This window comes from Gastrolobium bilobum, unplaced genomic scaffold (genome assembly GCF_033153095.1).
Source record: "Gastrolobium bilobum isolate Gb01-03AN ecotype WA unplaced genomic scaffold, APGP_CSIRO_Gbil_v1 utg58868, whole genome shotgun sequence".
NCBI classification, from domain to species: Eukaryota; Viridiplantae; Streptophyta; class Magnoliopsida; order Fabales; family Fabaceae; genus Gastrolobium; species Gastrolobium bilobum.
In genome coordinates this window covers 3,477-18,488 of record NW_026896081.1, presented here as the reverse complement: position 1 = coordinate 18,488, position 15,012 = coordinate 3,477, and the positions used below count along the sequence as shown (strand labels likewise).

General features: G+C 30.0%; 2 protein-coding genes across 2 annotated transcripts; both read right to left on the bottom strand.

Annotated features, from left to right (window-relative positions):
- Positions 1-10,276: 10,276 nt before the first annotated feature.
- On the bottom strand, positions 10,277-11,059 carry LOC133297698 (uncharacterized). Its single transcript, XM_061496876.1, has one exon. The coding sequence runs from the start codon at positions 11,057-11,059 to the stop codon at positions 10,277-10,279; it is 783 nt and encodes a 260-aa protein (XP_061352860.1).
- Positions 11,060-12,919: 1,860 nt separating this feature from the next.
- LOC133297697 (uncharacterized) lies at positions 12,920-14,734 on the bottom strand. Its single transcript, XM_061496875.1, has 7 exons — positions 14,706-14,734; positions 13,948-14,238; positions 13,766-13,859; positions 13,477-13,659; positions 13,304-13,369; positions 13,055-13,203; positions 12,920-12,947 (listed from the first exon to the last, which is right to left on the bottom strand). Exons 1-7 carry the CDS (start codon positions 14,732-14,734, stop codon positions 12,920-12,922), a joined length of 840 nt encoding a protein of 279 aa, XP_061352859.1.
- Positions 14,735-15,012: the final 278 nt, after the last annotated feature.

The window sequence follows — 15,012 nt, the reverse complement described above, 5'->3', positions numbered from 1 at the left end:
TAACCTTCAGTCATACGATGGATTGTGACAAGTGAAAAAATAATAGTAATAATGCTCCCGTTCGTTAATCCAATCATTTTCAGTTCTCAAGAGGAAATTCTAAACCGAAAATATTAAAAAAATGGAAAAGATATTTGTTGAGCAGAGTGTTTTTTTTTTTTTTTTTCCTTAAGCAATTAGGCTTTTTCGCATCATCAAACTTTCAAAATGGTCCAAGATTGAATAGATCAAAACATTCAAAACAATGGAGCAATGCTAGCAAATCATGTTACACAAAAAATGACATAATAAGACAGTGAGGCTAAAATAAAAGAAGTTTGAAGAATATGATAAATATATAATAAACAATAAGAAGGGATAAACAGTGACTTACCATTTTCACAGAGACAGGAGTTGCAACACTCGATTGAACAGCTAACTGTGAGTGAAACGTGGTCAGACCCTGGAGCCTACTTAACAATGAGAAAACCCTCTGTCTGCGAAGGCACTTTAGAAGAACACAACACAAGCAGTGACAAATTTGTTTGGAGCTGAGAGCTGAAAATGAGTGAATTTGTGGTGGCTGTTTTGGTGTACTCCTTCTAGGGCAAATGAAGGTATATATAGTTTGTGGGAATACGGCTACTTGTGTTCGTCGATGGGGAATATTCCGGTGAGGTCAACTCGCAACTCCTTCTCTTTCTCTTTTGAGGGCTTTCTGTCTTTTCATCTTTCCTTGACGTGGCATTATCTGTTAGCTGGGCTGGGGCCAACGAAGTGATGACTCGTCAGTCGTCAAAAAGTGAGTTCGTCATGTTGTGCGAATATTGGTCTAATTATTTTGACAAAAATATTATTCTTGCACTTGTTTTTACATTTATCTTTTACAAAGAAAATTTATTTTTTATCTCTCTCCTTTTTAATGGAGATAAATATAAAAGGTCATAAAAAAAAGGTTAGGGAAAGATCCGTTTATAAATTTCTGTAAATTATATTATGTACTTCCGGAAGTATATAATATAACCTAGTATATTTCTGAGAGTACACGATATAATTTGTAAGAGTTTGTAAATAAAAAATTTATAAATATAACTCTTCCTGTGTAAAAAATGTGCACAAGTTTAATGGTGAGATTAACATTGCTAACTATTTAATTTAGGGTTTGCTTTTGCTAAGTCAATGTAGATAACTTATCTACAGAGAACCCAAAACGACATTGTTTTGAGGTGAAAATCAAGATATTTTTTATAATTATAATTTATTTCAGGGTTATAATAGTCTTTTTCATTATAATTTTTTAATTTTTTAACTCAAAACGACGTCGTTTAGAGAGCAAATGTAGATAGCTTATCTACATTCACTTTAGAAACATTAAACCCTTTAATTTAACCTAATACATTTGTCAAACTATTATTTAATCAATCACGCTCAATTTTCTTTTATAATAATAAAAGTACATGTACGTATGAAAGAAAAGGTTTATACTTTATAATATTTCAAAACTAAATTATTTTTAAATTTGTGAATTATGTTTTTCTATCATTTTCTCAATGTAAACTATGCATCATAGTAAAATAACAAAATAATCAGTAGGTATTTGCTCCTTCGAAAATAGGCATTTTCAGACATCTTAGCTCTTTTGAATTTCTTTTTATTGTCTCGAATTACATTCCATGGCATTGACCATGTACCCAGGAGCCACCTCCTTGTGTCGTTATTATTTGAAATTTTATAAATTTGTATTTATAAAATTTAAAATCTGAAATAGAAATTTAATTATAAAATTTTAATTTAAGTATAAAAACGTGTTGGTGGGCGGGGCTGGTAGGCCCTATGTGCCAAGCCCAATTTGCAACCTTTAACTATCAGCATCCTTATATTTTTTGTTTAATCTATAATGTTATATTAAAATTCAAATTTCTTTTATATATATATATGGGGTAGGATATTGTAACAACCAATTAGTGTTACTACTAATATTTCTGCCAATCAATTTTACCGTTAAATCAAGTATGTGGATCAAACGGTTATATTTATTTCCATATTTGTATAGTTATGATTCCCCATATTTGATAATTTATAATTATTTTTACCTTTGTATGGTTATGATTTCCCGTATTTAATACTTTCACATTAAATCGGGGAATCATAACCACACAAAGATAAAAATAAATATAACTATTGGATCAACATAATCGATCTAACGGTGAAATTGATTGGTAGTAAGTAGTAACACTAAATTGTTAGAATATCTTTCCCATATATATATATATATATATAGCTTTTTCCCATTACAGAAACATTAAATGTTGAACTCTTTTTTCACTTATCAAGTTTAAAATTCAAATTTAAAAAATTTGAATTTTAAATGTTAAATAATTTTCCACCCAATAAAAACTATAATTAATATTATTAATAGGTTTAATAATTTTCATACAGAAAGTAGTGAAAAATATGCATAGAAGGATGTGCACATTCTCCAAGTAATAATTTATAGTTTTCATTTACGACATAGGAAATTGTGTTTTTTTTTACTCTTACATCAAAACAATGAAAGTTTAATTTTTTTCTTATATATTAAATTAAAACTCGTATTGTTATAATGATTAAATTTTTTATTTATTTATTTACAAAATGATAAATGCCATTTTTTATTTTTTGTTTAAATTCTTTTATTTTCATTCAGAATATTTTTTATATGTGTAACACAAATATAATGAACAAATATGAGTTGATACAAAAAGTAGTCTACTAAATCGAATGTTTGGTGAATTGAATTGAATTGAATTGCATTTAATATAATCGAATATTTTTGTATTAATTAGACATATTTTTGAAAATTTAATTTTTTTCTTTTAATTTATAAATTTTATATTTTTTAATATTGGTTATACATATATATTTAAAACATTTATGTTAAAAAATACTTGTGTGGAAATATTTTTCTCGTTTTGTATTACTTTTTAAAGTTAAATTTTTAATTTATTTAACATAAAAATATGTCATTTCTAATTTTTTCATTTAGATTTAAAATTTAAATTATTTTTTATCAACTATACATATTTTTTATAAATTTTAAATAATTTGTTGTTTAATCTATAATTTAACATATTAAATTTAATTTTATTATATATTTTTTTTAATGCAGAATTCTTTTTCCACCTATCGAGTTAAAAATTCAAATTTAAAAAGTTTGAATTTTGAAATATTAAATATTTTCGCACCCAATAGACATAATAACAAATATTATTAATAGATTTAACAATTTTTCATACTAAAAGTAGTGGGAAACATGCATAGAAGGTTGTGTATATTCTCCATGAAACGATGGATTTTCCATTTTCAAGTAGCATTGGTAATGCACTTTTCACCTTCCAACATAATAATTTAAAACCTTACAATTCCAATATAAAAATGATAGTGGGACATTAATTTGATGTATGCTGCCACTAACACTTTAATTTTGAAATTTAATTTACTTAACTTAATTTTTAGTTATTTATTTATTTTCAAAATTGGCAAGCAAGTGAGAACACACAGGAGGCAGAAGATTAAACGTCTGAATAGTTTGAAGGTTATAAGAAAATATCAAATGATGAGTTTTCCATTTTCAAGTAACATTAGTAAAGAACCTTTCATCTTCCAATATAACAATTAAAATTTTATAATTCCAATGTAAAAATGATAGTGGGTCATTAATTAGATGTCTCCCACTAATTTCTTAATTTTGGTTTTTGATTTAATTAAAAACTTATTATGTAATTTTTTTTAAATTGACATGCAAGTGTGAACACAAAGCTGAAACTGCATGAGAGCTTGACACATCGATTTTTTTGGTTCTCCTTTTAAGTATATAATAATAAATGAAAATTTAATACAGTTGTCTCCTACTAAAAGATGTTAAACCCTTTTTCGCACCTATATCAACTTCAAATTTTGAATTTTAAAAAAGAAGTAGGATATTAATACATTTATTTGCCACTAATTAATGCTAAACTCTTTTCGCACTAACTATTTAGTTTAAATATTTTAAATTTTGAATTAAAATAAAATATTTTTCATTCATATGTGATTTTAAATTCTATATCTCGTATAAAAGCGTAATTAATGTTGAACTCTTTTCTTTGTGTCTTTGGATTTTTCGATAAATATGGAAAAGAAACATTAAATATTTTTTAAAATGAGGGTTAACAATTCCCATTTAGAAAATAGAGAAAATTTAATACAGTTGTCTCCACTAAAAGATGTTAAATTCTTTTTCCACCTATATCAACTTCAAATTTCAAAATTTCAAAAAAAAAAGTGGGATATTAATGAACCTGTGTGCCACTAATTAATGCTGAACTCTTTTCTTTGGGTCTTTTAGTTTTTTGATAAATATGGAAAAAAGGATTAAATGATTTTTAAAATGAGGGTTAACAATTCCCATGTAGAAAATAGTAGAAATTTAATATAGTTGTCTCCCACTAAAAGATGTTAAATTCTTTTCCACCTATATTAACTTCAAATTTCAAAATTTAAAAAAAAGTGAGATATTAATGCACCTGTCTGCCACTAATTAATGTTGAACTCTTTTCTTTGGGTCTTTTGGTTTTCTGATAAATATGGAAAAAAGCATTCAATGTTTTTCAAAACGAGGGTTAACAATTTCCATGTAGAAAATAGTGTGAATTTAATAGAGTTGTCTCCCACTAAATATGTTAAAAAAAATTCTCACGTATGCCAACTTCAAATTTCGAATTTGAAAAAAGAAGTGGGATATTAAGCACCTGCCACTATTTAATGCTGAACTCTTTTCGCATTAACTATTTAGTTTAAATATTTTAAATTTCAAATTAAATAAAGTATTTTTCATTCTTCTTTTTTAAAATTATATATCTCGTATGATTGTTTTTCATTCATCTGTTTTAAAATTCTATATCTCGTATAATTATTTTTTATATTCTATCTTATCATTACGAGCATTGGCAACTCCCATTTTTATGAGGATTCCATGTTAGTATATGGGTGTCCTAGAGACAATCTTTTTGATTAAATAAGGACATAAGATATGGACCTTTTGTCGCAAATAAATAACAAGCACTATTTATCCTGTTTCATATTTTGTCTCGATATTATTGTTAATATATTATAAATAAACTGGATAAACCATTTGGAATATAACAGGTATTTCTTGAGTATCTGTGATGAGATCACGATTACAAGGATTCAAGGATACCACACGTTTATTCCTAATTCTATTTTCCCAGCCTAGGGACACTGAGAATGGGGATCAGTGATCTTAAGTAAGACTAGCATGTCTTATCTAATTGTATTTGGATACAAGGTAAAGACCTCATCTGCTACAGATATGGAGATGTCTTAGCTAAAGTCGTGGGTGGACCTATAAAGGTATAGCTCGCACTGAACAAACCCACAAAGAGACTCTATGAGGAAATCTCATAGAGAGTATCATTAGAGTAGTCTCTTTATATTTGGGTATGTCTTTTCTTAGACCAGAAGTTATTACCTAGACTGTGTTCTAGAAGGCACGCTTTGATTGTATACCTCGTCTGCCTGAAACATGGAGACTCATAGGTACACTGTTGGGCTTATTCTGAAAAAGCAGCAGGCAAGGGTGATAAGCTGAACGAATTCGTCAAATCTCTGTGAGAGATTAGGTTATCTGTAAACTGGAGAAATCGGGATGACATTTACAAGGACTCGGGAATCTATGCATAGTAAAAGAGGTCATGAGATGATCTGCCGTTAGAGTCAGTAAATCGAAGATTCTCTATTTCGAATAAAGCTTACCCTAAACCGCAAGGGTTGATACGTTTCCTTACCCTAGGTTTAATGAGGAAGGTAACCGAGACGAAAGGAAATACATACATCAACAAAATATGTGTAATAGGATGATTATATCATTAACCAAACTAGCTCTGGGGCAACAAAGCATTGCTAGTGCTCTGTGTTGTCATTAGATGGGTTGTGGGCTTGTTGGGCCCAAGCCCATTTATGTCAGTGGCTATGTTGTGCCTAATGGGTCACACACTAACACCTTATTGTCATGATAATATAGCATTAAAGGTAATGGGCCTAATAATGGTTGTTAGCCCAAGAAGAAGTTTGGAAGCCCACCAAAAGGGAAAAGGGGGCATGGATCATGTAATGGGCTTGGATGGTCCAAGACATTACTAATTAATTTAATTAGTTAAATTAATTATCAAATATTTAAATTTTGAATTTTGAATTTTGAATTTTGAATTTTGAATTTTGAATTTTGGAATTTGAATTTTGAATTTGAATTTTGAATTTTGAATTTAAATTTAGAATTTGAGTTTTGAATTTAAATGTTTGAACGTTTGAATTTAAATGTTTGAATTTGAATTTGAATTGGCTATAACAAAAGGATAAGGTAAGATCTTGTTGGAACAAATCCCAAGTATCAAGAGGAGATATTTGAGCATCATCCAAGGCTGATTTCGGGCGCTGATTTTGGGGTCTTGTGATGGTCATAGGATCAACCAAATGAGCTCCAATCAGATTTGGTTTGTTGAGAGAATAAGTGAATGAGTTGGTTCAAGTTTGAATGCAACTGCTCAACGTATCTGAACTGTTTTGAGGCTGAATGGGGCGCACCATATGGCTGGCCATATGATGGTTGTTAAGTCAAATATTTGTTGAGATATGCACTTGATATCATGAGGCTATGATAGGAGGTTGTTGGCAAGATTTGATTTGCAACAACTCCACTCATTCATCTCCTAGTGTGTGCTACATAGGGCTGATTTTTGAGTGAAGAAATCAGATTTTATTCACTCATTCTCTCATCTCCTTTGGTCATCCTTTTGTGAGGTTTTTTCTTAAGAGAGTTTTGAAAATTACCTAGCACTTTATAAGTGAATTCCATGCGCCACTTTTGTGTTTTTCTTGCTGAAAATTCACTCAACTAAACACCTTGAAACCTTGCCTCCTACCTCTCCATTAGGGACGCCTAGCTTGCCTCCCTTGGTGTTCGTTGGTGGCCTTGAAGAAGAGTTCTTCCGTCTTGACAAAGGGTGGTGTGGATCAACATTAGAGGGCTTGTATCTTCAAGCCTCACCTTGATCATCTTCAAGTTTTGGAAAGCAAACAAGGTAACATCCATGTCCTAAAGCATGTTTCTAAAGCATGTTTCTTGATATGGTATGTATAATTTCGCTTTGAAAATTTTGTTTTCATCCTCACATGCCTACGGCCTTCAAGGCCATTTTCTTTCATTCCATTCATATTAACATTAACAATTTCCCATTTTTATTCATTGAATTGACAATTCATTATTAACATAAGTAATTACAACAATTACACATAGTAAATGACTTATTCCTAATAGGTATATTAATTACTGCTATTTTCTTTAATTGTTAAAAGATTCATCGTAATATAATTACTTTGTGTTTTGAAAACGGCTATAGTTACCTTTGAAATTTTTCAAGCAATCAGAATTAGCATAAGAATTCTTTGAAATTTTCAACTTAATCAAGTTTACAATAGAAATTCCAAACGATATCCCATATGATGCATTACTTGGATCGTATTTTTGGGTTGCATGTGTTTTATTTAATATGTGTTTTTTTATACTCTTTTTTTTTTTTTGATAACATTTTTTTATACTTTTTCTTATGTGTTTCATTATGTTCGTGGGAGACAAAAAATAAGAAAATAAGAAAATAAAATAATAATAATAATAATATGTTCTTTTGGTTAGTATAAAACCACAATTGCATGATGCATATACAAATAAAAGAAAAAAATAAAAAAAATAAAATAGGAAGCTGCAAAATTGAAAAACTAAAAGAAGGTAACCCATATTTTCTTCTTCCTTCTAATATATTCACAAATTGTTCTTCTTTTTCTTAACCCAAATTTCATTGATGATGTTGGTTTCATGGTAGATTGTTTGCTTTCACTGGCCTTGATCTTTTAATTTTTCACCGTTGTGCATTTTTCGCGTTTTCCTCATTGACAACCCTGAAACATATGTTTAAAAACATAAGCATAAAATGAGAAAGAATTATAAAAAAAATACCCCTGAGATTTATAACAGTGAAAGTAACTCACAACCATAATAGTGGGGAGTAGATTAGTGAGGCAAGATCCGAAAATGTAACTCACAGCCATTAGAAAGAGTTTGAGTTTCAATCCATTGAATAATCATGTACATTTCATAATCAGAACACTCTAGAGTTATACATATTGAAATATTTATGAATTAATAAACTTACAAATACTAACCATTGAACCAAATTTGTAAGTGGTTAAGATGTCAAAGCCATAGGGATCACAATCTACCAAGCAATATGCAGGAAGGTGAAAATTCTCAACCTAAAGCCGCAAAAACCTGTTAGAAAAAAAGATGCATAGTATCAAACAAAAGAGGACAATTAATTAGAATCCATGTACGGAATAATTAAAGAAAAAATGACACTTTTCATGGGTGTAACAGACATCTTATCCATGAGGAGTTTTAGTGGTATGAACTAAGACAACTTTAATATGGCTTTTGAAATTTTCTCAAAGATTCTCACTTTCGCGTGCAAGGTTAGACCTTTAAATTGTTTCTTATAAATTCTTCCAAGACACTAGTAGTTAGCCACCTACAACCAATCTATTATCTGAACCATTAAAAGTAGCTCTTTTAGGACTTACAAAACAAAGGGTAAGTGAAAATGGATGAAAAAAAGAAGGAAAGCAAGCCATGTAAAGGGAAATAAAAAATGAGATAGATGCAGTAATAAATGAAGAAGAACCTTAGTTCTCAAAGGGTGTTGCTGGAGTCGTTTCAAGTGTCTGATCCCTTATTTGCTAAAGATCCCATCTTGCTTCCTCTTTGACCAGAAAGAGGTAACTGGGTCCGTGACTAATGTTTAAAAAAATGAAAAATAGAATGAGAGTGAATGAGGGGAAAGGAAAAGGATGGGGTTTGAGTGAAGTATCGGAGCTGAGAAAGGCACGAGGAAAAATAACCCATTTACCCAATTCGATCAGACCCATTCGTAAATTGAGGCAGGTTATATTGGATTAATGGATTCAAATTTATAACCCAATATATCAACTTGAACGGGTTAGACAAGCATACCCCACGAATCATATCTGTTTTGCAAGTTTATAAGGAACAAATATATTTCCTTTATAAAAGTTAATAAGGGAAAAATTCGTTTACAAACTTTTTTTACTAATTACACTGAGTATGAATGGTCATATACTTTTGATTGAAATATGACCGGTCATATTTAATGTAATTTGTAAACAAATTTTTTATAAATATAACATTTTCCAAGTTAATAACAATATAAAATATATTCGTACAAGCATGGTCATCCTTGTAAAAAACATATCCCTTTTATGAATGAAAAACTAGTTGATTACCCGTGCGATGCACGGAGAAAAAAAATCGGTTTGTTTGTCCCGTAAACGAATTAATAAGAAAATTGGTTTGTTCGTATGACATAAACGTGTAACTTTTAAGGTAGGAACAAAAAAAAGAATATAATAATTTAAACACAGTAAATTCCATGGTTGACAACAAAATCTCCATTAAAAAAATATAAATGTCATGTTGACAGCAATATAATAAGAATTATGCCAAACCGATACTCACAACAGTTGTAAAATATCGTTCGCCATGCACTATTGGTATTTGCTGCTGTTCGAAATGAATCATAAACAATATTTGGAAAAGAAAAAATTATTGAAGGAAATTATATAGTTTAGGCAGATGAATAATTCAGAATTACAATGAAAAACCTTTGACTCTGAAAAATGACAAGGGAATAATATACTGATTGTGCCTCGAATACTGAATCTGCATAACAATAAAAAATTAGCAGAAAAATAGGCATAACAACTAAAGGAAATCAACAAAGAAGATTAAAAAATATTTTCTGATAAAAAATTGAGATCTTACCAGATATCAAACAACAGTGTTATCTATTTGTAGAAATAACCAAGTATACTACACTAATCTTTGAAATACTTCCTTGTAGACGATGTTAAAGGTAGTATTTGTAACGCAACCATTTTCATCAAGTATCAGCATCTTCAATCCATGTCTGCTCTTTACTCTAGATAGTGCCACATATAATTGCCCATGAGTGAAGACAGACCTAGGAAAATAAATGCCAACATGAGACAACGACTGTCCTTGACTTTTGTTGATAGTCATCGCAAACGAAACTACCAAGGGGAATTGTCTTCTTTGGAAGTTTACTGGAAATGTATGACCCGATGGGCTGATCGTCATTCTAGGGATTAACACAGTATCTCCTATATTGTTTCATGTAAGAACAATTGCCTCAACAACATGATTCCCCAACTTTGTAATAAGTAATCTCGTACCGTTGCATAAACCTCTTGATTGATCAATATTTCTCAATAGCATCACCGGTACTTTAACCTTCAAAGTTAATTTATGATCAGGAATCCCCGAACACGAGAATGTATTTAAGATATCAGGGGAGATTTCGTCATCCTCAAGAGATGAATTACCGTGTTGTTTCAAAACCTTATCTGAACTCAATAATGTCCTTTCTTCACCCGGAATCACAGCCATTAGGTGCTCGTTTAACATGGCAACATCGGACAATTTAGGAGTCAGAAGAGCACGTTTTTTAAAGAAAGTAGGATCTAATATATTATCCATCAGATTCGGGTAAACAAAATCAACAATATCTGAAAGTGGGTCTTCTGAACCTTTGATCAACAATTCATCTGGAATTGTTATAATAGATTCTCCATCAACATCTTCTCCAAGATCACCATCTCCTATTTTAAGCAGCCACTCAGAAAATTCTTTTATTTCCAACAAATTATTAGTGCTACTTCCAAAATTGAGACGCATGTTCTTGGTCAAAGATAACAGATGACAATGGGACCATAGATAGGAAGAATTGATGGTTGCATGAACTATATCTTGTCTACTGTCATTTGGAATGACAGGTAATATTTGCCGAAAGTCACCTCCTAGAACGACAACTTTTCCACCAAAGGGCATATCAACACAGCTAAGAACATCTCTAAGTGTTCTATCAAGAGCCTCAAAGCAAAATTTGTGTACCATCGGTGCTTCATCTCAAATGATTAACTTTGTTTTTGACAACAACTCTGCCAAAGTAGAATTTTGTTTTATATTACATGTTGAATCTTCGGTGATCTGTATATTATTCGATTTAAAGATTAAAATTTGATTTTTAAAAGAATTTCTTTTCCCACCATCCATATTTAAATTCAAAATTTTAAATCATTTCAAATTTTGAATTTCAGATCAGACGACCAATTCCAACATAAAAAGAAATTAAAACACTTGATTATCCAATTAAAATTTCGAATTTCAAAATCATATTTATTAATTAATTATTCTTTTATATCTGCCACCACAAACGGTCATTTAATTATTCAATTTAAAAATTAAAATTAGATTTTTAAAAGAAATTCTTTTCCCACAATCCATATTTAAATTCAAAATTTTAAACCATTTAGAATTTCGAATTTCGAATTTCAGATCAGACGACCAATTCCAACATAAAAAGCAATTAAAACACCTGATTATCTCATTTATTTTGTCTGTCAGCTCTCTTGATTCTTGATTGTTATAATATTTGAATCAATTATATAACAAAGATAATGTCTTTGTTATATCATTATTGTGTATAAATTATTTAAAAAATAACCATAACGAAATTGTGAATTGAATCACAATCAAGTCTTCAACAATTGTGAAATTTGTTTTTGTTTCTATTGATCACTATGAATAGAGATCGTGAATGCATGTCCGTGAAAAGAGTTTTCTTTTTATTGAATTTAAAATTTCGAATTTCAGATTGTGCAAAATAAATACATAATTTCGAAATTTAATTGATAAATCATTTAAAATTTCGAATTTCAGATGAGATGACCAATTCCAACATAAAAAGCAATTAAAACAACTGTTTTCTTTTTGGATACTAATGTGATGGGCAGTGGGACATTAAATGCCTTGACTGCCGCCACAAATGGTCATTAAATTATTCGATTTAAAGATTGAAATTCGATTTTTAAAAGATATTCTTTTCCCACCATCCATATTTAAATTTAGAATTTTAAACCATTTCAAATTTCGAATTTCAGATCAGACAACCAATTTCAACATAAAAAGCAATTAAAACACCTGATTATCCAATTAAAATTTCGAATTTCAAAACCATATTTATTAATTAATTATTCTTTTATGTCTGCTACCACAAATGGTCATTTAATTATTCGATTTAAAAATTAAAATTTGATTTTTAAAAGAAATTCTTTTCCAACCATCCATATTTAAATTCAAAATTTTAAATCATTTCAAATTTTAGATCAGATGACCAATTTCAACATAAAAAGCAATTAAAACAGCTGATTTCTTTTTGGATACCAATGTGATGGGCAGTGGGACATTCAATGCCTTGTGTGGCACCACAAATGGTAATTAAATTATTCGATTTAAAAACTAAAAATTCGATTTTTAAAATAATTTTTTTTCCCACCATCCATATTTAAATTCAAAATTTTAAACCATTTCAAATTTTGAATTTTAGATCAATGACGCATTCCAACATAAAAAACAATTAAATCAGCTGATTATACAATTAAAATTTTGAATTTTGAAACTTATTAAAAAGCTGATTATCCAATTTCCGGATTAACCACATATTTATCATTCCAATAAAACAATTGAAAATATTGTGGAAAATAACTAATGACAAACAGATAAACTTGTATTCCAGAATATGCATAAACATTACTTTGTCTACAGGAACGCTCCTATTTGAAGTTAAACACGGAGGAAGTGATTACCAAAACACAACAATATAAAACTACAATTATATTGTTCAATCCCAAACAATCTCCAAAACAAAAAACTTTCAAGTGACGTTGTTCCAGCTTCCAAGTGACATTGTTCCAGCTACGCGTCTTTCAGAACAACATCAAATCTAAACAGAAACAAAAAAAATAACGACGTATTAACAGACACATCACACTCACGTTTATAAATAAATAAAAGCTACATAAAGAAAAAAATAATGGGTAAGTACTCAACTCTTTCTCTAGCTTAATCTTCTTAGGAGGACGGACAACTGATGAATTAAAATCGTCTTGAAGGGGATCATTAGGATTCATTAACGACGTCAGCATTGATAGCGAAATATCAACAACGTCTCCACTATCACACGTCTGACTTTCCACATCCTTGTCAAAAACAAATATTGTTTGAAATTAACTTATGTTTTGCAATAAAACTGCATGCAACATTTTTTTTATTAATTCATAAGCAATAATTTTGAGATACCGTAGCTCTTTCCGGTTCTGCTGATGCAACGACACTGTCGCAAGCCTTGTCAAATAATCCTTCATCCTGCATTTAAAACAAATATTTTGAAAAAAATCAAATCCATTGAAACGCATAATGAGAACAGCAAAACTTAAATAGAAATAATAATGTTAATAAAAAAAATAACTCACATTCGTATCCACAACAGTCTTAAGGAAGGATTTGATTACAGGTTCGCTTATACATACTTTAGAAATCTGATACCTAGGCTCACTGTATGAGTCCAAATTATTTTTTTTCACATTCACTTTAAACAACATGAATTTATCAATAAGAACATTAAGTTCCTTAGGATAGTGCTCGAAATCATCACCCTGCAAAAAAAATATTAATGAAATTTTAATAAGAACTTTAAATGAATAAAAAAATGAGTGGAATAAGAACACAAACCCTTTTAAAATGCTACTCACGTAAATCCGCAGCACTCATGCCCAACAAAGCAACACAGTCTCTATCAAACAGAATGAAAGATGCAGAATCAGTGTGATCCACAACTCTCAACTGCACACAAAATCTGCAACACATGACCACCAATTGTGTTATTTATAAATAAAATGAACGATCTAATAATAACAACAACAAAAATAGATATAAAATCTTACTTTGGATAATAGTCATCAAAATGTTTTTGGCAGTTTTTACAGTACCATTTCTCGAAATCTTCATAAACAGAATATGGACATTTATTACAGGACTTGTACCACCATTTATATTTGCTCTCAATCGATTTTATGGTTTCATAAGTAATGCAAGTAGTAATCTCACTGCAATTCTTAACATCACTGATACACTTCCTTTCCGTCTCTTTCAGGAAATCATTCTCAAAAGAATATGAGGACTGACTTGATAACTGACACAACGTGTAACCGCTATCAATGACATCAGACGAAAGCCTAAAAAACAACAACATTACAAATAATCAACGATAAATAATAAAGAAAAGAGCAGAATAATGGAATAACAACAACTCACACCTTTTTTTGAAGTCGACAATCTCTGGTACAGTGGGACCGATAATTATCCTCGTGTATACTTTGTATTTGTTATTCCAATTTTTCCTTTAAAATTTATTATTAATTTCAAAACCATAAGGAGGGAAATAAACTAAAACATTCCATTATGAAATCATAATCAAATATTTATGTGAACTCATCCCTGAAACCCTTTATTCTAGCAAGCTGAACTATCATCACGTTTGGAGGAGATTGATTACTCCCCAAAATTTGTTGCACCTGGTCTACGTAGTCCTCCCAGAGAGTGCACTCGAGCTTGTGACCCCTACTTGCAGTTTTTGCAACAAATCACAAAATATAATTTTACATCAAATGAACATAACACATAACAAATAACCAATAGATACCTGAGGTTATCAAGCTCCACGACAACCATTTTTGTCTTCCTACCGGAGATAATATGCTCACGAACTTCCCCTATTCCAGAAACTAAACCGATGACATCTACACATTAAGGATGGTTAGACAGATGATATTGTCACACAAACAACAAAAGCATGACTTAGTGGACAGTTCAAAATCTACAAACCTACTAAATAAGGGGAATCAGACCGTCAAAATCTACAAAATCAAATCCATTGGTGGGAATAGCAGAATCAATAGTGGATTTTATATCCTCAAGAAGGACAAACAAAGGAGAAGTTTTTTTCATAA

What these genes read in the sequence shown, in the direction of transcription:
- LOC133297698 (XM_061496876.1), bottom strand. Translation starts at nt 11,059, where the DNA reads ATGGTACACAAATTTTGCTTTGAGGCTCTTGATAGAACACTTAGAGAT.
- LOC133297697 (XM_061496875.1), bottom strand. Translation starts at nt 14,734, where the DNA reads ATGGTTGTCGTGGAGCTTGATAACCTCAG. An exon ending in CTTTGTTGGGCATGAGTGCT is followed by an intron (nt 13,660 to 13,765) that starts GCGGATTTACGT and finishes TTTTTTTTGCAG; the next exon opens with GGTGATGATTTCGAGCACTA. An exon ending in AAGATTAAGCTAGAGAAAGA is followed by an intron (nt 12,948 to 13,054) that starts GTTGAGTACTTA and finishes GTTTCTGTTTAG; the next exon opens with ATTTGATGTTGTTCTGAAAG.